The 23,674-nt window shown below is 39.6% G+C and overlaps 1 protein-coding gene across 1 annotated transcript in view; it reads right to left on the bottom strand.

The window, feature by feature from the left end:
- Positions 1-23,674, bottom strand: part of NEBL (nebulette) — a 177,916-nt gene that overhangs the window by 51,672 nt on the left and 102,570 nt on the right. Inside the window, exons 15-21 of the mRNA XM_053572933.1 lie at positions 19,974-20,084; positions 15,296-15,406; positions 11,530-11,640; positions 5,628-5,738; positions 5,352-5,462; positions 3,194-3,298; positions 1,367-1,459 (exon numbers count right to left, since the gene is read on the bottom strand). Coding sequence (XP_053428908.1) covers positions 1,367-1,459; positions 3,194-3,298; positions 5,352-5,462; positions 5,628-5,738; positions 11,530-11,640; positions 15,296-15,406; positions 19,974-20,084 — 753 coding nt within the window. The remainder of the gene's footprint in view (positions 1-1,366; positions 1,460-3,193; positions 3,299-5,351; positions 5,463-5,627; positions 5,739-11,529; positions 11,641-15,295; positions 15,407-19,973; positions 20,085-23,674) is intronic.

Raw genomic sequence — 23,674 nt, 5'->3', positions numbered from 1 at the left:
AGTGAAGGAAACAAACATTTTATACTTCTCTCCCAACCTAATTTCTCTACCAGACCTGAATGCTGCCTGACAACCTGGCGGATGGACACACTTACACATCTCCACTCTCTGGAGTATCGCTGATGGCTATGCCAGCTCCTACTTCTTTTTTATAAAATACCCTTATTTTCTCCTTCTGTTTCTTCAGCAGATAGCTTCCTGCATGCTACGAAGATCTGACTGCACCCGTACTCTGCGTATTTCTTTTCGTTCCGAAACACGTTTTGCTATGACACTCCCCTGCCTTTCCTCCTCGCTGTCTCCACAAATGCTAACACCTGCTCGTATTGTCAAAACGTCGCCTGGCTTTCGGGGTTACCCACAGGCGAGTCTCATCAAAGCATCTGGGTCACCTTCAGAAAGTTCTGGAAGGAATGACATCCAAAGGTGAAGGTGAAGAGTTAAGTCAGACAAGAGGATTTAAGGAAAGAATCCTTTTTATGTCCTCAACAAGAAACTAAATACAGTAGACCCTCCATAGCCCCTTCGGTTGACCTAAGGGACCACATGCAGCACATGTACGTATCAGTGGTGTTGACCACCTCTGTATGTTGACCAGTTTGTTACAGTCCCTTGGGTGGTCGACTCACGAGGTTCTACTGCACGCTAAATATACATGGCAGAATGCCTATTGGTAAGAAGGGCAATTATCTATTGCAAATGTTGAGGGCTGAATGGAAAATACCATTAACTGTAACATTAAGCATCTCCCCTACCTTTTCCCCCAGCCCAAAAGTAACTGGAGAGTCAGTTATTTTACAATTCATCGCGCAGGGGTGTGATTTTCTTTGCTGTAAGAAGTAGAAAGTAAATGGTCTTGAAAACAGAAATATAGGCAGAAATGTATCTCAGAGAAAGCTCAGAAATATGACTGACATGGGAAAGACATATACTGGTAATGATTATTTTCTTTTTCAAATCGACACCTCTGTTTAAGCCAGCAAATAGCTGTTTTGCAGCCTTTCATCATTCTATCAGGGTAAAATTTCTGCCTGCAAGTTGTGGAGAGGTCTTGGAATCTATCCTTTCTCTGCAAAATTTAATATACTTAAGATTCTGTTCAAAGAGATGAAATCTAATCCAAGCTTTCATTAAAATGACCTATCTCGTCTTCCCTATATGTCACAGTGAAACACTGCTTCAGAGTCAAGTGGACCGAGGCTGCAGTTTTCCACTGAAAAGTTAGGCCTTTGCTATTTGATGAAAGAGCAATTCGATAAAGTGAAGAATAAAAGAAGAAAAGCAGTCAGTGGAGTAGAAAAATAAAAACATTTATCTAGCTTCTGGTTGCTTTTGGAAAGGATAATTAATGCTACAGAGAACTTACTGAACTGATATTCTGCTGGTTTTTCTTCACGCGTTCAATCTCTGGTGTATTTTTTACTGCTACTCCAGCTCCTACTTCTTTTTTATAAAATACCTTTATTATAAGAGAAGGAAAAGAGTAACTATGAGGTTGTCAGACTTCAAGTTGTAGATCCGATTCTTATGAAAGCAAGACAATTTCTCAGGTTTTACAGTAATGTGAATATTTACTTCACCTATTTATGAGTGCCAACATTATATAAACCAATTAAATAATCCGTTAAGGTAATAAATGTCCAACTTTGGTATCATATCCCATAATCTTACAAGTATCCATGCGATATCTGTTCTAGAGCAGGACTGCTACCTTAGTTAGCTGTGTATCATTTGCTTTATGAACATCAATTGGCAAACCAGAGTTTCCTTTATTAAATATAAATATACGCCACTTGTGTATTCGAGAAAAATCAAAGTACATACCGTATTAACAAAGGCTCACTAAGCATTTATTATAAACAGCATAAAATTTTAAGTAACTGCTATTCCCCAAATACAAAGATGCCCCTCGGTTTTTTTTCAAATATTAGCTTAGTTGTCAATATCAACATTAATTCAAAGTCTATTTTACTCATCTTCCACGTACTCGTTAACCTTCCTGCACGTGTCTCCAACCCCAGCAACATCTACTACTGTCAAATACAAAGCAAAACAAAAAACAAGAATGTTCTACAGAAAAACAGAGAAATTATAAGAAGCATTTTTGAGGACAGAATTACTCCCTGTCTTGACATTGGATAATCCAGTCGGCTCCAGTGACAGTGGGAGAGCAAAGGAGGAGAGATGCTTGCCTCCAAAAACTAGAAATCTGGAATAGCATAAAATCACAGGATTGAGGGGCCAAAATGGCCTCTTTTCCCAGATCCATCTAGAGCAGTGGTTCTCAACCTTCCTAATGCCCGTGACCCTTTAATACAGTCCCTCATGTTGTGGTGACCCCCAACCACAAAATTATTTTTGTGGCTACTTCAAAACTGTAATTTTGCGACTGTTATGAATCGTAATGTGAATATCTGATATGCAGGATGTGTTTTCCGATGGTCTTAGGGGTGGCGATCCACAGGTTGAGAACCACTGTTCTAAAGAGACTTTTCTCAGAGTTTTCTCCATGTCTCAGCATAGCCTGGTGGAAACAGGTACCTGACCAGCACACCCTGAGGTGAGAGCTTGCCAATTAATTAGGAAGTAGAGAATATTCCAGAAGTCCTCAAACTAAATAGAATTTACATTTTGATAAGGCTCACTCACCTGCTAAATGACTGAGTTAATTCTACATGACAGTATTGACTGTGGGGTCAATTTTTATAATTTTAGAACAGAAGTCAAGTTCACATATCAATGAAACACTGTGCTGATGTAATTACTATTCCTCAAAATGAAAATATGGAAGTTTAGGAATTGGTTACGAATTAGTGAATCCCCTACATCTGTTCTCACTGCAGATAATCAGTGACGAGAAAGGAAATCACTTCAAATGACTGTTTTCATCTTCAGAGTAAAATCTATGTGGAAGATGAAGACCTCTTTTGTGAGTTAAATTTTAAAATTTAGTTCATAACTGTCAATAGTACCAAAGAGGAAAATTTGAATGTTTAATTCTAAAACAATTACGATAGATTGTAATTTGTAAGAATATTCAGTATTATTATTATTTTAAAGGAATGTAGATAATGCATTTGACATAAAATTCAAATAATGCAGCAAGAAAATTGGAGAATGAGGACAAAAGACCATTCGCTACCAAACATAAAATTTCAAGGCAGGCAACTAAGAAAACTTAGTGACTACTCACCCCACTAATGTTTCGCTGAGTTGTCTTAATTCTCTGAATTTCAGGAGTATCTGCCACAATAGAATAGTTACAAAGCATCCTCTCTGCTTCATCTTTATACTTTTTCTAAAAATGTAAACCATTATTATGAATCTGAAACTGTGGTGAAGGGGGTGAGGGGAAACGGAGACAGAGACAAAGTGACACAGAGAATGACACCCTTTTTCCTGATTCTCCTATACCACATGGCTCTAAATATCTTAGGATTCAAAGCAGCTGTTGATGCAACAGCAAAATTGAAGGAAGCAGCTGGGAAAGGTGGCTCATGCCTGTAATCCCAACACTCTGGGTGGTCGAGGTAGGTGGATTGCCTGAGCTCACAAAATCGAGACCAGCCTGAGTAAAAAAAAAAAAAAAAAAAAAAGCCAGGCATAGATGGGCGCCTATAGTCCCAGCAACCTGGGAGGCTGAGGCAAGTGGATCACTTGAGCCCAAGAGACTGAGGTTGCTGTGAGCTGTGTACCCAGGGTGATGGGGGCGGGGGGGGGGGAGAGTGAAGGAGGGGGAAAGGAAGGGAGTGATGGAGGGGGGAAGGAAGAGAGTGAGGGAGGGAGGGAGGGAGGGAGGGAGGAAGGAAACAAGAGTGAGCACACAGTCCACCAGACCAGCCTCACCTCTGCTCAGGCTATGGTGCCACCCAGGTCCACCTTGGAGAGCTGGTCCCCCATGATCCATTCATTCCTAAGCATGTGAGTCCCTGTCCAAATGGCAACATAACTCCTGCAAGTAGCCTGGCTCTCTGTACCTGCTTTTTTTTATGCTTCTGGATTTAGTCTGCTTCCTACTTCAGGTGAAGATCCATTTCATCAAAGGAAATATACTAGTACTTTGTATTTGAGATAAAAAAAAAAATCTCAACTTTCTATCCACTAAATGCACTACTCTAAGTTCTAATACAAGCTGGGCAATTCCTCATACGAGCGCCAGCACTTCCATAGTAAATATTGTGTAATGGTCATTATTCTGAAGACTTAACTCACATTAACTCACTTAATCAGCCCACCAGCAGAGACTGTTATTATCCCCCACCTTACAGATGGGGAAACTGAAGTACTAGATAGTTAACATCACAGCTACAGTTAAAACCAGGCATTCTGGTTCCAAAGACAGTGAAGTTAATTAACCGTGATGACATACTGGTGTTTATGAGAAAAAGACAACTACTGTTCATGTTGAAATGTACCACAGCATCGCTGCATCCTCTTAAGTATCTCATTGTCCTCTGAAGGGAATAAAATCCCTTAAAGTGAGATGTATTATTATCTAACTTGGCTTAGGTTTGAACCAGAATTTTAATAAATTTCACCAAATTTTGTTGAAAATTACTTTTGGCACAAATTCCATTAAATTCTATGGTCAATTTTCCAAAATCCTTTTAATTTTTTTAATGCCTCATTACTGTTCATTGGGGTTCATTCTTTTTCATGTAAATTTTATAGCAAAAATCGTATTCACTAAATAATGTTTTTGTCTAAATCAGAGTTCATAAATAACTTCATCTACAACTATTTTCTTTTGTGGTTATTGTTTCTCCCACACTCCAGTTTTGTTTTGTTTTTTTTTTTTTTTTGAGAATATTTGAGAGGTATTATTTGGCAAATCTCAATTTTATAGATAAAACAGCTCTTAACTTTTAGTTAATGTCAAATTTCACCTTATACCTTGAGCAGTTTTAGCTGCTGTTAGTTTTATTTAGAGCTGGTATCTTAATAACAATATTCATTATGAAACAGTTAAAACACAAATCATTTGTAACTCTTTATAGTATGAGCAATGAGCATTTGAAGCCATGCATGCAATAAAGCAAAAAGAAAAAGGGAAAAAAAAAAGTCGAAAATGTCCCTGAACTCAAAACCAGGGGTCCCAACAGAGAGGCTTTGACAATTCAATAATTATTTAGTGAATAATTATGAATGTCCATTGAACTGACTCTATAACAGTTGTCCTTTTCGTTGGTAAAGTGGACCAAATTTGGCCAATAGTTTCTTAATAAAGGAGTATATATACCAAATTTGAAAGCACTGCCCTTTAAAAAAGATATAAATCTTGGAGACACAGAAAGTCTATGGTGATCAGATGTTAGAACACGGGGTTCTAAGCATCCTCATTCTCTACCAACCTGGCTGTAGATTTCAGACACCCTCTTGGCTCGAAGTATATCTGGGATATCCATGCTCACCTGCATTCCTTTCCCTTTAATTTCACTTTCTAAGTCTTTCTTATATTGTTTCTAAAAGAACAAGGAAACAAATCTTAGGATTTTGCTTAACCTTCAATAGCAATGTCAGTATTTACAGGCTTGAATATCACAGCTACCCATGTGGAAATAACATTTACATTCCTTCCATATATGATTCAATGTGTTTGTTTTAAACTCTTTAATCCAATTCCTTACCTGGCTGGCCATCTCAGATGCCTTCTTAGCTCTCTGGACATCAAGAGTGTCTGTGTTCACCTGCATTCCTTTCCCCTTAATTTCAGTCTCCAGATCCCTTTTATAGTCTTTCTGCAGAAAATGAGACGTGCAGTCAGAGCTTTGCAACCATCTGAAACACTGTGTGTGCTGAACAACTTTGATGTCATTTTTACATCAGGACCATTTCTTTTGGAAGCAAGTTAAACTCATTTCTTTTATTTCTATACAATAAGAAAGAATTTTAATTTATGCTCGAAACATGACTTGGGATGACATAGTCACAAGTAATCAGAAGGCTTTTTGCCACTGACCTGGATTAAGAAAGAAAACAGAGCTAGCCAAGGGGAAATTTTTGTATTTCAATATGGTAAACTTCATATATTTTCATACAGCATGTATCATGTCAGTATTACATATATAACCCAGTTGATAAATGTCAATAAAAAGTAATTATATTGCTACTTTTTACTCTGCAGTGAATTAAAGTGTTGGTTGCTCCCCTGGAATCCACCTTTCTTTGCCCTTTATTGGCTCCCTGATCTCCCACTGAGTAACTTGCTGCTCTGCCATTCTCCACCTTTCAGCTTGGGTGAGACTGCACCAGGTTCAAGCTTTGTTGAGCCAAAATAAATCATTATTTCCCATCCTTGGCCCTGCATGATTGCTTCAGGTATGAGTGCATTTCTTTTTCCACATAACATATTAGAAGAGATTTTCTCTTTCCTTCTGGACATGAATGAAGAGGGATGCAACCCCCAGAGCAGCTGGAGTCTCTTTGAAAACAGGAGAAGAAAGCCTACCTGAGAACTGAAAGACAGGAACTGAAACCGCATCTCATTACTTGAGTCCTAGACCAAACCATGCCTAAGAACTACTCGACTGGCGCTATGAGACATACAGAAAAACTGTGCTAAACAGCTATGATGTCATTTCTGTGTCAGGACCATGTCTAGTCATAAGAACAATAAATTATCTGCTTTCTTTTTAGTCTTACCCTCTTGCCTTAGCTGGAGTGCTTTTTGGATTTTCTTTTGTTTAAATTGGGCTTCCCAGCTCCCCAACTCATGAGGGCATATCTGTGGCATGTTAGGTAAGAACCTTTGGCTTTGCTAGTGGTGTAGGCTCTGAAAGGATCCTTGGTTAGAGATATCCTTAGTCTGGTGGTTTTCAGTGGGTAGTTGTCTGTAGGCTATACCAGTAGTGAGCTGTGTATGTGGACAGATTCCCTGTCTCTCTGTGATAAGAGGGACATCTCTGTGGTCTTTTCCCATCCCTGTGATCTTTTTAACAGTATGAATTATACCAGCACACCCAGTTTAATCCCTGAGATAAGGTGGTGCATGTGGGTAAGAGTCAACCACACACTATATGATTGAGTCACTAAATGCACTAAAGGGCATGCAAACTGACCTCCCTGTCAGTACGTGGTGGTTGCTGGAACCAACAAGCTACAGTGTTGTTTTGGGGGCCTGTGACCAGCTCTAGCCCCTCAGGAGAAGTACTGGGTGGTAGCCTGGAACTCCCAAGGGATTCTTCTCCACCACAACAGAGGGGAATGGTGGGAGGGTTGATGGGGGGAAGGTTGGAGTGTGGTGGGGTGGGGCTGGGTTGAGTGAGCTTGCCCTCAGGCTCAACAGAAGCTGGTAAGGTAGGGAAGGGGTCAAAGGACCAGGCTGCTGGGAGCAGCCACCAGGGAAGGGGCTGAGGTGGTCCCACCACGTAGGAGAGTCTGCTGATAGAGCCAGGGCTGTCTGAGATTCACAGGAACTGATCTTTGGGGACCCAGGGACAGGGACAGGGACAGCAGGCCAGATCACAGGGCCCCCAGGTCTCAATAGTGTGGCTTGGGGGCCCAGAAGGGTGATGTAGGAACTGATCTCCAGAGGGGAAGGAGCCCACATGGGCAGAACGAAGAGGTGAGTGCAGTCTGGATCTGAGCTATAGCGCACTCACAGAGCACCCTCCCCATACAGGAAGGCCAGGCTCTCAGGTAGAGTGGAATCCTGGACAGGAAGGCTCCCAGCTGGCACTACCATCGTCGGGGAGCATAGCTAGTTTCAGGTCCTGCCTGGAGGAGGAAGACTGCAGAGCAGGGGAGTGGGGAGAATAGTGATACCTGGTCCTGAAACATGACAGCTGCTCCAGATGAGAGGAATCAGTGCAAAAACCCCAAAACTATAAAGAATCAGTGCAAAAGCACAACCCCAAAGGGGACACAAGCTTCCTAGCAATGGATCCCAACTAAGATGAAAATATTGAAATTACAGATAAAGAATTCCAAATATGGATTATAAGGAAGCTCAAAAAATATGGATTATAAGGAAGCTCTCTGAAATCCAAGAGAAAGTAGGAAAACAACTCAAAGAAACCAGAAAAACAATTCAGAAAATGAACGAAAACTTTACTAGATAGACATATTAAGCAAATCTGGAGGCTTCCCATCACCAAACTTCAAACTACGTAACACCCAAAAGCTAATGCTCAGATCTTATACAAAAAAAAAAAAAAATCACAAAAAGGAAAGAAAAAAAAGCAAGCACAGTGGAAATTTTTAAGAACAGACTAAACCAGACATAAGAAAGAATTTCAGAATCTGAAGACAACTCTTTCAAATTAAGTCAATCAGTCAAAAATAAAGAAAAAGATTTAAGAGGAATGAACAAGGCCTTCAAGAAATATGGGATTATGTAAAATTGTCAAATATGAGAAACATTGGCATCCCTGATGGTGAAGAAGAAAACTCACAGGGACTAGAAAAACTATTTGGGGGAATAATTGAGAAAAACTTTCCTGATCTTGCTAGAGATTTACACATCCAGATATAAGAAGTTCAACGAACACCTGGCATATTCACTGCAAAGAGGCAATCACCAAGATGCACGCTCGTCAGACTGGCCAAAATCAACATGCAGGAGGAATTCCAAACCATGATGAGGGGGAAATATTAAATAACTTACAAAGTAAAATCTATCACAGGCTCACTGCCCACTGTCACCGCTTCTATTCATCATAATCCTGGATGTCCTAGGCTGAGCAGTCAGGCAAGAGAAAGAAATAAAGGATATCCAAGTCAAGAAAGAGAAGGTCAAACCATTGCTATTCACTGATGATAAGATCTTGTATCTAGAAAACCTCAAAGACTCCACCAAGGCCTGGAATTGATAAAGTCAACCAAGACTCAGGTTATACCAACCAAGACTCAGGTTATATCAACCAAGACTCAAGTTATAAAATCAATGTATACAAATCAGTAACATTTCTGTACCCCAATAACAGTCAAGCTGAGCATCAGATCAAGGACTTGATACCATTCATAATACCTACAAAAAAATAAAATACCTAGGAATCTACTTAACCAAAGAGGTGAAAGAGCTCTATAAAGAGAACTGTAAAACACAGAGGAAGAAATCACAGAATATACAAATGAATGGAGAAACGTATCATGCTCAGGGATAGGTAGAATCAACATTGTTAAAATGTCCATACTACTCAAAGTGATTTAGAGATTGAATATAATCCCCATCAAAATACCAACATATTTTATAGAACTAGAAAAAAATAATTCTACCCTTCATTTGAAACCAGAAAAGAGCGCGAATAGCCAAAGCAATCTTAAGCAAAAAGAACAAATCTGAGGCATCACCAGACTAGACTTCAAACTATACTATAAAGCTATAGTAACCAAAGCAGCATGGTATAGGCACAGAAATAGAGACACAGCCCAATGGGTCAGAACAGACAACCCAGGTAGAAACCCATCCATATATAGCCAACTGATCTTTGATAAAGGAAAAAGCAATACTCCCTGGGGAAAACAAGCCCTATTCAATAAATGGTGCAGGGAAAATGACATAGCCACGTGCAAAAGAATGAAACAGGATCCCTATCACTCACTACTCACAAAAAGCAATTCAAGATGGATATGAGATTTAAACATAAGGCATGAAACCATAAGAATGGTTGAAGAAAATACAGGAAAAAGTTTTCTAGATCCATGTATCAGCCTAAGCAAATAATTTATGAGGAAGACACAAATGGGGTCAACAACTAAAATAAATGAATGGGACTTGATAAGTTAATCATCGCTAATCATCTGGAAAATACAAATCAGAACCCCAAGGAGATACCACCTCATCTGTCAGAGTGGGTTTTATTAAAAAGTCCAAAAACAACAGATGCCGGCATCAATGCAGAGAGAAGGGAATGCTTATCCACTTCGGTGGGACTGCAAATTAGCACAACCTAGTCTATGGAAAACAGTTTGGAAATTCCTCAAAGAACTAAAAGTAGACCTGCCATTAGGTCCAGCAATCCCACTACTGGGTTCCTACACGAAGGAAGGAGTCGTTTTATCAAAATGCCACCTGCAGGCAAATGTTTGTTACCACACAATGACAACTGCAAAGAGGTGGAAGCAATCCAAGTGCCCATCAATGTGTGAGATTAACAAAATGTGTATGCACAGCATGGAGTGCTACTGAGCCATAAAAAAGATGAATGAATGCCTTTCGCAGCAATTTGGGTGGAACTGGAGACCATTACCCGAACAGGAGTATCTAAAGAATGGAACAGTGAACAGCACATGTGCTCTCTGTTAAACTGGAACTAATGGAAGACTCAGTGGAAATCAAACAAGGGACAGGGGAAGGGATGGGTGAAGGCATACTGACTGGGTGATGGGAGTCATTTCTGCATCAGCTCCTTGTAAGGGCAAGGGTCACATAATAGCCCAGTGAAACTCCTACCTAACCAGCCCAGAATAAGTGAACATGGGCACCAGCTGTTAACCTACACCCCAGCTCGCTGGTCCCATACACTTTTCAGATCATCTCCTCCCAACGACTCCTCACTCCAGTCATGCTCGTATATTCTTTGAATCACTGGTAAGTTCAAGAGGTGTACAACCATTTCTGGGGAATTTCCTTTGAAAACCACACCTATAGGCTTGGAGCCTATAGCTCAGTGGCTAGGGCACCAGCCACATACACCAGGGATGGCAGGTTCAAATCTGGCCTGGGCCTGCTGAACAACAATAACAACAACAACAACAAAAATAGGTGTTATGGTGGGCACCTGTGGTCCCAGCTACTTGAGAGGCTGAGGCAAGAGAATCGCTTAAGCCCAAGAGTTTGAGGTTGCTGTGAGCTATGATGCCACAGCACTCTACCAAGGGTGACATAGTGAGACTCTGTTTCAAAAAAAAAAAAAAAAAAAATACACATATAGTCCAACTCCCATATTTCTGTGCTATGATGTGACATCTATCCTATCACAGCATCTAAAACAAAACTTCTAAATTAACATCCTGCTGCTGCATGTACTAACTGAAGAGGAAGGTGGGGTTGGAAGAGTGAACATGGATAGTTTATTCAGGATGCAGAAGACCTCATCCCAAAGTGCTGACTCTGCAGAAATGTCGCACGTGGAAGTTGAGAGAGGACATTTTCAAGAATACACAATCACACAGAAATGACTGTCCTTCTCGTGTTAGACTTTCCAAATTCTGCTCAAAAGCTAAAAACACAGATATCCCCACCAGTACATGAGGCATCCTTAAGGAATGAAAAAAAAAAAAATCACAAAACCATTTTTATAGCCTAGGTGAACATGAACTTTGTTGCAATAAGGAATAAAGTGCAGAGGGGAGGAGGTAGATGGGGGGCGGTGCGTATCTTCTGCGTTAAAGTGTCTTTCCTCATGTTTCCTTTGATGCATTTCAAGGACATGAGCAAAGCAAAAAAGGTAAATTTCCAAATATGCATCACGCTTTAGAATGGTTTCCATTCCAAACTGTGAAACTAGCCACAAAGCTTTGAGAAATTCCACATAGTAATGAAATTGTTGACGTGAGTCTGCGGGTCTGTGTCTTTCCCCTGCTCACCTCACTTGCCATCTCCGTAGCTTTCTTGGCAAGCTGTATTTCCGGGGTGTCGGTACCAACTTGCCTTCCTCTCCCTTTAATATCTGACTCCAGGTCTTTCTTGTATTCTTTCTGTAAAGGCAATATTTCACAGCCGTCAGATACTCAGGGACAAACCTACCTCTACAGTCAATGATACCAAAAAATAGCCAAACGTATTTTTTTCTAAAGAGAAAAAACACAGCTTATGGGGGACTATGAATGATCATCTAGAACTATTTCTCTAAATTGCTTACAGGAGGGGCTGATCTTTTATTTTTCTGCCACACATGGGAAGAAGAGTTGTCTTGCGCCACAAATTCAATGCACATACACTGATGAAAACTGATGAGCAAAGAAAAGGTCTGTGCAGAATTTTCACAATATCTCCCACCAGAGATAAGTAAAACAGGCCTCGAATAATCTGCATGCGGCCCACGGGCCAAAGGTGGGACACCCCTGGTGACAGTATAATCACTGTTCTCACTAAAGAAGGGGACGATAAAGCTGTGAAGACTTCTAGTGTAACAAGGCAATGGCCAGGTGAGAATCTTCACTGACAATTGTCCCAGGGGTTGGAGGACAGGGAGGTGGGTGGACATGAACTGATGTCATAGCTGTGACGCTGGGTTTCTTAACTTCTCAGGCTTACTCCTCTGCAAAATGCAGGTAGCAATGCAGACGTTTCTCATTTTTATTGCACTTTGCTTTAGGATGCTTCATAGATAATTGCATTTTTTTTTTATAAACTAAAGGTTTGTGACAGTTCTGAGTCATACAAGTCTATTGGTGTCATTTTTCCAAGAGCATGCATGCACTCACTTCAAGTCTCTGTGCCATGCTTGGACAATTCTTGCAATGGTTCAAACTTTCTTTTCATTGTTATTGTATCCATTATGGTAATCTATGATCAGTGATCTTTGATGTTAGTACCGTAATTGTTTGGGGGCACCATGAACTATGGTCAGATAAGACGGAGAACTTGATAATAAAGTTATAGGTGTTCTGACTGCTCCACTAACTGTCTGTTCCCGTCTTTCTCCCTTTCCTTGGGCCTCACTATTCCCTGAGACACAGCAATATTGAAATCAGGCCAATTTAGGAAGCCTACAATGACCTCCAGGGAAGGGAAGAGTCACACATCTCATTTTAAATCAGAAGGGAGAAATGAAAGCTTAATGAGGAAGGCATGTCAAAAATCAAGACAGGCAGACAGGCCTCTTGCACCACAGTTAGCCCAGGTCTGAATGCCAAGGGAAAGATCTTGGTGGAAATGAAAAGTGCTACTCCAGTGAACACACAAGTGAGAAGGCAGAGCAGCCTTGTCACTGATACGGAGAAAATTGTCATTGCTGAGAAATAACATCACACCTGTTACAACATTCTCCTAAGCCATAGCCTAAACCAGAATGTGGCCCCAACTCTCTTCAACGAGAAGTTTGAAGTCAGCAGAGACTGGTTCATGAGCTTGAAGGAAAGAAACCATCTCCCTAAAAGTGCAAGAGCCAGCCGCCCTAACCTTCAGCAACCACACCCTGATCCATCAGTAGCAGCCACTGATATCAAGCAAGACCCCCCACCAGCAAAAAGACTACTTAGGCTCACATGATCATCAGCATCTTTTAGCAATAAAGTATTTCTTAATTAAAGTATGCACATTTTTTAGACATAATGCACTGATCACTTCATAGACTAGAGTACAGTGTGCACGTAACTTCTATATTCATCGGGAAACCAAGAAATTTGTATGACTCACTTTATTGTGGTACTTGCTTTATTGAGGCACACCCACAGGGTCTCCATGGTCCACATGTACCTCCGTGAGGACCCACGATGAGAATCAATGAGACCCCCACAGCACAGAGTCCAGAGGAGCTGCCCTGTACGTGACCCCTTCTAGTCTCTAATTCCTATTCCCCTAGGCCAGTCTTTTCCTCTCCTAAGGCTTGATTCATGCCGTTCCTGCCATTTGACTGCATCTGGCTGGACGCTGCCATCAAGAGTTAAAATAATTTGTCCAAGTATTACTGACAAGTGTTTAGGAGATGGACCTCGGCCTGTGGAGGATGTGCAGAAAATGGCTACTGTAGGAATCATGCGATGACATCAGCCACAGACCTCACCGTGGACGCCTGTTATTGGTGCCTAACCAGGATCCAGTCCTCTTCTGGCAACAAACACCCGGTTTTCTTTTGGGGAAGGCTCTCTAACCCCTTTCAATCCATATACTTGGTGGGGATGGGCCTAGATTTCCATCACTTCCCTATTGCCCACATATATTTTTAATTCTACTAAAATGATTTCTAAATATTTAACTTATTTAAAGAACATGAATATAGCCAGTATTAAAATGAATAAAAAAAAAAAACACATACGAATTTAGAGTATTTTACTTAAGACACTATTAAAGTACATAAAGAAATGGGTGTTGGCTCATGCCTGTAATCCTAGTACCCTGAGAGGCTGAGGTGGGTGGATCACCTGAGATCAGGAGTTTGAGACCAGCCTAAACAAGAGCGAGACCCCCATCTCTAAAAATAGCCGGGCATGTGGCAGGCGCCTGTAGTCCCAGCTACTCAGGAGGCTGAGGCAAGAGAATCACTTGAGCTCAAGAGTAGAGGTTGCTGTAAGCTGTGACGCTAGGGCACTCTTCTGGGGTTGACAAAATGAGACTCTGTCTCAAAAAATAATAATAATAATAATGATAAAAATAAGAAAGAAATGGTGAGCACAAGAGGCCAGCCAGCACCTTGCACGGCCCCAACCCCAGATGTAATGATTGGATCAGGTGTGCGTGAGCACAGGCACTAAAGGTTACTCCAAGGAGATTCCATCCTACAACTTTAATTGGGATTACTAAAAAACAAAAAGAAGATGGTCACTTCCAACTGGACTTACTGGCCACAGATGTGAGCTACCCTCTTACTAAAAAGGGTCATTACCCAGAGACAGCTTCCCAAGAATGAAGCTGGCAGAGTAGAGGACAGAGCTGAGAGATAAAGGCGGGGAGACATCATTTGAATTCCAAGCTGATGGTAATTCCTCTTTGCACTTTTCTATTCCATGAGCTGATGCATTTCCTCTGCTGCTTAATCCACTTTGAGCTGGGTTTCTATCATTTGCAACCTAACAGGCTCATCATCATCATCGCCGCCACATTTTATTAAAATACAGGGGACAAGGCTTTCAGATTTTTCCCTGCAGGATTTTGCTACATTCCCCTCACAGCACAGGGTTGTTACATGATACCAAAGTAATGGCATAAAACAAGAATTAGAGGACTGGAAGTCCTCAGAGCCATTTCATTCCTTCGTCTAAAGCGCATGTGAAGGGAGCACCAGGCGCATTCAGCAGCCTCACGAGGAACAGGACGGGCAGTTAAGTTAGAGGAGAGCAAGGGAACTTCCCGACCGCAGTTACTGATAGACCATAGCAACACTCTTTCCCAGTCTTCTGCCTTTTACTTGCTTAAAACACGAAGTTAAATCTCATAAAACTATTTTGTTTATTAAACAGATTTTCTCCAAATGAGGAGATGGCCATTTTTCTCATATCCCATAGAAAGGAGATTGTGCGCATCCATTTTTAAACATGTTCATTGTCCGGGAAAAGACTTTCCTAAGATAGAGCTGCTTACAATCAGCAACACACGAAAGTTGTGGGATGCAGAGACTCTCTGTGAAAGATTCACAGATCAGGAATTCAGCGAATGTGTGCCCATTCTCATTCGTGAAATCAACATACTCACCGCACTAGCCATTTCAGATGCCCGCCTTGCTCTTTGAATATCAAGAACGTCGGGATTAAGTTCCATCCCTTTCCCTTTTATCTCATTTTCCAAATCCTTTTTATATTCTTTCTATAAGACAAGAATATCACAGTTCAAAACCTACCAGGAATTACTTTTTATTTTTACATATACATGTGTTTATTAGGTTTCCATTTTTTGCCTTCACAAAATTGAAGAGGCTTAAAATTTAATAACAATAACAATATTTAAGATAAGGACTAGAAACAAAAACTTCGTAAAGAATGAATGAACATAAATACATTAAATACACTCAGAAAAGAAATCAGGGAATTGCTGCATCGAAATATTAAGCAATAACAATAATAATAATAATGCAAAGAAAGTAACGTTCACCTTGTCAAATAAGAGTGTGTCTATTATAGAATGCTTTGACTCTGAGATTCAGTATGAAGTCATCAGTTAACTTCTTATTATTAAGTCTCAAAAAATAGACAATAATATTTATAAATAAAAGTAAAAGATAATGTTTAAGTAAAAGTAAAAGATCTGTTTCAAAAAACAGATCATGCCAAATCTTATAGACAATAGAAAAAGAATACTTCAAAATCATTCAACTTGATCTGGGTACACCTGATATTAAAATTGGAGAGAATATATTATTATAAAGGGGAAATTACAAACATATTTCACTTATGAATAAGGATGTAATATCCCAAACAACATATTAACAAGTTGAATTAAAAATTAATGTTTAAGTAATGTACTTTGGTCAAAATTAAATCCAATTTATGTGAGAATTAGTTACCATTTTCTTTTCTTGTCTTTTTTTTTTTTTCCTCTTTTCCTTTTTCCCAGGAATCACTTTAATCAGTGTGCTATTTCACATGTTTTCTAGACATTACAGAAGGGAGAAAATATTACAAGGATGGAATGAGCCTGACTGCTGGGCGTTTGTTCATGCGTACTTCCTTACCAACATTTCATTTTCCCCTCTACTAAGTTCTGAGTGGCTTCCAATACAAACAGGGTTTTCCCCTTTCCCACTTGCTCTCAGGATGTTTTCGTACCATAAAACCCCACATTTTTAAAAAGATACCTTCCTTTTCAATGATAAGGAAGATGCTAAGAACGCAAGCTTGTTATTAATTATTTGAAGTGTTTTTGAAACTTGTCTAATATGAAATTACCAAAATATGAATTACCAAAAAAGAAATGGAAAATTACAAAATCCAAAAGATTGATGTAGCCAAAGTTAAAAACCAAAGTTTCCTTTTTATTTAAAGGTTTGTAACACCAAATCATTTCCTACGGATTTGTCATACGTACTTTGAATTTCACCTATCTTAATATCATATTTTAAGTAGATCCAAATGCCTCCCACGAATATTTACATACAACTTGCTTTCCTCTGCTAATGAATTCCTTTTTTTCTTACTTAATTATATTAGGAAAGCAATAAATATCTTATTTCCATTCAACTAAGCTGTGTGTGTGACTAACTCGTCAGATGAAAGTTGAAACTTCCTTTAATGTTAAAAAATCAGGTTCCAGTAAATTCTAAGGTTCATTTTACGTTATTTTCCCTTCATTCGGCATAATTAGATTAGCCTGTCTTCTGCTCAACTAACAGCTTATGAGACATTAAAATCGCCTGCTTGTAATTCTGGAATGATCTCTTAGTCAAATGACCCAGGAGAAAGTCAGAGCTTGTCTACATATTTGACAGTGTGACCTTCAGGAGAATTTTTAAGTGACTCAGCCCTGAGTTTCCCTCTGTGAAAATGAAAATAAGAACACTCGTTCTACCATTGTGAAAGGGCAATGGGGGGAATCAGATGAAATGATACTCTGAACACTCTCAACAGCGATGTAAATACAAAAACCATAAAGTAAAAATTGCAAAGTCCATTCGAAGTCAAATGCTCACCCTTGTAAAGAAAAGTGATAATTCCATTAAGTCACCAAGAGTCCTTTATTCAAATTGGATATTTCTATAACCTTTTTCAACTTAATCTATTTAAAATTTTTTAATTTTTTCATTGGACATTGGCAGCATTTATGCAGTGCAAACTGATGTCACAATCCATGAACACAACATAAGATAATTAAATCAATCTAATTCATTATTCTATCCATCACCTCAAATACTTATCACTGTCTGTGGTAAGAGCATTTGAAATTTACTTTCTCAGCAATTTTTGAAACATACAATACACTCTTATTAACTGTATTAACTGTATTTACCATACTGTGCAATAGATCCCCCTAAACCCTTATTCCTCTTGTAAACTGAGATTTTAGACCCTTTGACCATCATCTCCCCATTCCCTTGAATCCCCAGCCTCTGCAGCCAGCATTCTACTCTCCACTTCTGTGAGTACAATTGTTTTAGATTCCACATAGAAGTGAGAACAAGTGGAATTTGCTTTTTCTGTGCCTAGCTTATCTCACTTAGCATCATAGTTGTTATTGACTAATTGTATCATCCCTCAAAATTCATATGTTGAAGCCCAATATGATGGTAATTGTAGGCAGGGTCTTTGGAGGGTAATCAGGTTTAGATGAGGTTGTGAGGGTGGGAGCCCCATCATGGCACTAATGTGTCTACAGGAAAAGAGGAATAGAGAGCAAAGTTTGTTCTCTCTCTCTCTCTCTTCCCCCCACCCCCCGCCCCGCCCCATTTCCCTCTTCCTTCCTCTATAAGGACACAGCAAGAAGGTGTCTGCCTGCAAGCCAGGAAGAGAGCCCTCACCAGGAACCAAATCTGCAGGCACCTTCATCTTGGATTTCACAGTCTCCACAACTTGGAGAAATGTCTGGGAGTGAAGCCACCCCGTGTGCAGTATCTTCTCATAGCATTCCTGAGTGTTCTGGGCCTTTTACATACATTCTGATATATACCTGATACATATATTCTGAATCAACAAGTAGAAAACAAGACTCACTCAAACACAGGAATAAAAGAAAAAGTCATGGTAGGTACTAAAGTCATTTACAGATCTCAAAATACATCTCACATTGTCACTTGGAGGTAAATGATGAAAATATTACCCTTGAAAAAATTCACATGAATTTTTTAAATGGGAAGACAATAATAGTAGAACATTTCAGTTGATAGGGCTTCAACTTCAAACATTTTTGTAGTAACCAGAAATGAGGAAGAATGCACCAAGAAAACGCTTACAGAAATTACATGTCCATTTCAGCACAACATGTATTATGATGGTGAATCACATTACACTTATAAAACCATCTAACTGCCAAGGTCAGATAGCATTTTCTTATTAAAGAAGTCTCTAGCAATGTACTTCCACATAGTAATTACGCTCTTATTTATTTCACTGATTAAAACATTTCTTTCAGGCACAGTTTTTTCAGTTCAAAAATTCAAGGTGAAATGGAATTTTATTTTTATATATGTATGAAATATATATGACATAAAAAATGACATATATTAAATATCTTATTATTATACTACATGTATTCCATTAGTATATATTCTATTTATATGAAGAGAACACTTCCCCCTTATTATAAAGAGAGTATTTAAACAGATTTGGAAGAGCTCGAAATTACTTTTGAGCCATTAAAAAAAACACACACACACAAACTTTTAAAAAGAAGGACTGTGGCCAGGTGTAGTAGCTCACACCTGTCATCTTAGCACTCTGGGAGGCCAAAGCAGATGGATCATGTCAACTCAGGAGTTAGAGACCAGCCTGAGCAACAGTGAGACCCCATCTCTAAAAAATAACCAGTTGCTGTAGCAGGTGCCTGTAGTCCCAGCTACTTGGGAGGCTGAGGCAAGAGGATCACGTGAGCCTAAGAGTTCGAGATTGCTGTGAGCCAGCACTCTATCAAGGGTGACAAAATGAGACTCTGTCTCAAAAAAAAAAAAAGGACTGTGAATGTGGGATTCTTAATTGCTAGACTTTAGACCAGTGGTTCTCAACCTTCCTAATGCCATGATGTATTTTCATTGTTACAAAGGGGTCACAACCCACAGGTGGAGAACCACTGCTTTAGACCTTAATGTTCAACAAATTTAATTACTGGAATTTAATTACTGGTGAGCCAAAATGCATTATTAAGTTTAGAGAGAAAAATCCTGCAGAGAATAAAGTGAAAAATGGGCTTGACTTCCTCTGTTCTATATGCTACACATATTATTTTTCCCTACTTAGAACACAACCTCTTATAAACAATGTACCCTTTCTCCAGACCTTCACATCTAAGTACCTCATTTACTTCTGACATCGAATGTCATAGAGAGGCTGCAGGGAAGCTCCAGAAAAAGTTCATTCTAAAGTACGTCTTTGTAATATCTAAATTTGAAAGAATCAAGTTGGTTTCCACCCATATTTTTTTTAATCCACAGCTATGAAGCTAGAAAACTACTTGTAAAGCTTCTAAGCTACCAATAAAACACAAAACCTGTTTCTCAAGTTTTCCCAGGAAATCTTAAATCTTTCCTCAAATTTAAACAAAAATGTTAAAATACACTTTTCTATTTTTAATGAAAATGCAAAACTTCATTAATAAAGGCAAAAAAAAAAAAAAGAAAGAGTTCTGGGTTAATACTTCAAACACTAAATTAGTAGGGAATTGAGTAACCATCTCCTAAGCTATTCCTTTTTTGTGTGTGATTATTTAATAGTAAACAGAAGGATCATACCTCCCTCAGAAGGCCAGTGATGTACTTCATGTGCAGAAATTCTGGAGTCTTGTCTAAATCCAGTGATGACCTTCCTTTAATCTCCTTCTCAAAATCCTCTCTGTAAACTTTCTGTTAAATGAGACAACATACCATAATTTTAAGTTTAAGAAATATTAGTGACTGTTGTAATGATATTAGGAAAAGAGTTCCCGGAACAAAACTGATGTTTTCTTATTTAATTTTATCACCTAAGGGTCGTCTTATCAACAGGGAAATAAAATTTTAGAATTCTACCAAATGGAAGCAGAATTATCAAGTATCCCCTTCCTCTGGTAAATCACTCCAAGTGAGGCTGCTTCACTTTTTACTATGCTGTGATTAATATCAGCTTATTTTAGGAGGGGAATCCGTCAAATCGGTTGGATCACCTAAATAGTTTACTGAAAGGTGAGTGGAAGAAACCTGGCCACGAGGAAGCCCATTCAAACCTATAGGGCCCCATCGTCCTTCTCACTGCCGGTCTTTCGAGAATTCAGGAAATATTACTGCTAAAATGTCATGGAGGCTGGGGTTGGTAGAAGAAGACATGTTCCTTTAATGGATCTGGCACTGAGAATATTTCTCTACCATCTATGGATTTTGATATGAATCAAGTTACATTGTGAGGAAAGTCTTATCTGGAACCTGAAGAAACCTTCTTTGATGAGAGTTCACACGAAATGCCAGAGATTGTGGATGGTGATTGCAGGAGGCTCAGACGCAGACCACCAGCTGCCCCTCCGATGTATCCACCACTCTCTGGCTGTGACCCTCTAATTTCCATGCACTTGAACATCAGTGGAAACTCATGCTTTATGACTGTAAGACAGTATGTTTGAACAAAAATATCTCTCCCTGTGAAAGATCTACTTAACAAGGGCCCAGATTGTACCAGCCAAAGGTTTTATTCTAAGTGGCATCACAAAGATGACACTAATAAATAAACTCTACATGAGATGATTACTCACACAATAAGCATAGCTACTTCCAGGTCCATTATGTGTATTACAGAGAGAGGTAACTGGATAAATAATTTCTCCAAATCGGGAGGGAGAGTAATAGAAACATGTTGCTTCCTCACGTAGCATTTGTGTTAAGTACACACGGCTGTTTACCAACATGTGTACGGCCACAGGGAAGGGCACAAAGGTTGATCTGTAAACCTAGCAGGGTGAACTAAAATTGCATTGAGAGCATTCTGAACAATGGAATTATAGGCTCAGTGGCTATAGCTCAGTGGCTACGGTGCCCGCCACATACACCAGAGCTGGCAAGCCCGGGTCTGCCAAATAACAATGACGACTACAACAACAAAACAGCCAGGCATTGTGGCAGGTGCCTGTAGTCCCCGCTACTTGGGAGGCTGAGGCAAGAGAATTGCTTAAGCCCAAGAATTGGAGGTTGCTATGAGCTGTGAAACCACGGCACTCTACCCAGTGTGACGGCTTGAGACTCTGTCTCAAAAAAAAAAAAAAAAAAAAGAATTATAGATGTACCAACAATGGTGATGAGAAACTGTCCCCTGTCCTATGTGGAAACAGTGGAGAAAACACAATTAGAAGGGCATTTCCATGCCAAAGGGACTCTTTAAGGGGTGAAATTCAAACATGAGTGTACGTATGTATACACTTATTTCTTTATGTCAACTATTTCACTTCAAAAAGCCTTTCTCTGAAAAATTATTTTACTGAAGTGAGTCATGAAGAGAGGTTGATTATGATTAGAGTTAGCCAAAATACCACGCATATACCTAGGGAAAAAAACGAATAGCCTTTGGTATGCTCTTGGCACTGAACGCTATACTTGTGCAACAAGAGAAAGAGTGTTTCAAAGCCAGATTTAGAGATTACATCTAGAAAATGCCCCGATGAAACCTACATCTGGCATTAGAAGAAAGTGAGATAAGCTTCATCACAGGCCATCGCAAAGGTATCAGTGGTTTTTCCCAAGAACATAAATCCTTAACTCTACCCATAGGAGGTTCCCCAAGAAACTTCACAGTCAAGGCCACCTCTTAGGAATAAAAACCCTCTCTAACACTCATGGTTCTCTTTGTAACTACTTCACTAGTCCTATATTTACAGACTTTTTTCACATCAAACTTGTCGAAGATTTTTAGCTACTTTATTGTTGTAGCCTTCAGAGCATAAATTTGGCCTAAAGATAGTTTCTATTACAAGACTTCACTCTCCTCAAGACACAGCTGTTGAGCTTAAAAAAATCTAATAGTCAATGGACATAATTTAAGGGAAAAAAATTCCCTCATTTGGCAGGAGAGAAAGAGTAAGTCAGGGGAGGAGAGGAGAGGCGAATCATGAAAGATGAGAAGCTCAAATCCTAAGTCATGAATTACTATCATTTCTAACACAGACACACAGTATCAGGATATTTTAACTATGAATTTATATAAGTTTTAGAATTTGTTGGTTTGCAAGAGCAAAGTTCATTAGTCAGAGTAGAAAAAAAAACTTTAAGAACTATGGGACCAGAATGAAAAAGGGCCCTGAACAAGCATGTGTCAGTGGAGGAAGATGAAAGGGGGTGGGAGTGGAGGGTTACAGGGAAAGGCAGGAGAGAGAATGCAGGAGGCTGAAATGTGGGCACCACCATCCTGAGGCTGTTTTCAGAACGATAAAGTGATTTTCAAGCCCTGCATCTTTCAGTGAAAATTTATTTGACAACTTCCTATATTCTTAAATTTCCAGGGAACCCACAAAGTGAAAGCATCATGACAGCTCCCTAACATGGAAACCTTTCTCTGGGCTGGAGGTCTGTGACCTCACTCCTACAAAACAGAGAAATTCACTGGGTGGCTCTAACCCACCCCAAAAAGTACCACCACCAGGGAAGACACTAAAGCTGGGCCAGGGATACACAAGTTACTTTATGAACTGTTATCTAAAGGCAGAAAAGGTGATGGAGTGGAATACGTTCCATTGAACATAAGTTTCTGGAGGGCCTCTGAACTTCTACCAAATTTACTAGTTCTGTCCACTAAAACAGCTAATTTAGTCAAAAGAGTTGCCGGACATTCCTTTATCAGATTCCCCCTTATTGGCTTAAGAAGATACCAAACATGAAAAGTACAAGAATTATTTTCTCCTCTTTGGCTTGAAGAAGACATTAAGCAACATTGACTATTCAATAACTCACTGTCTCTGAGCGCCCTTTTCCCAACATGATGAATTATATATATAACATTTCAACAAATACCACATATGATGCTTACGAAATTTCTATGAGAATCCCTTGTCCAGAAGTTACTGTTTCTCCCTGTTTTGAAGTTGTTATTGGACAAAAAGGATAGATCTTGCCCACTGGGCCTGTCTTGTGAGTGCTGAGGTTGTAACTGGCTGGTGCTACTTCCCACTGTAGCTGTCCCTCTAAGACCCCAGCTGGACCCCCAGAACTTGGATGACAGATGCAGACAAAACCTTGTGGAGAAGGAGGAGGAGGAGGAGGAGGAGGAAGAAGAAGAAAGAAGAAGAAAGAAGAAGAAGAAGAAGGAAGAAGAAGGAGGAGGAGGAGGAAGAAGAAGAAAGAAGAAGAAGGAGGAGGAGGAGGAAGAAGAAGAAAGAAGAAGAAGAAGAAGGAGGAGGAGGAAGAAGAAGAAAGAAGAAGAAGGAGGAGGAGGAGGAAGAAGAAGAAGAAAGAAGAAGAAGAAGGAGGAGGAAGAAGAA

Source organism: Nycticebus coucang, chromosome 20, assembly GCF_027406575.1.
Source record: "Nycticebus coucang isolate mNycCou1 chromosome 20, mNycCou1.pri, whole genome shotgun sequence".
In the NCBI taxonomy this organism is placed as follows: Eukaryota; Metazoa; Chordata; class Mammalia; order Primates; family Lorisidae; genus Nycticebus; species Nycticebus coucang.
The sequence above is the reverse complement of the archived record's forward strand: the minus strand, read 5'-3'. Positions and strand labels throughout refer to the sequence as shown.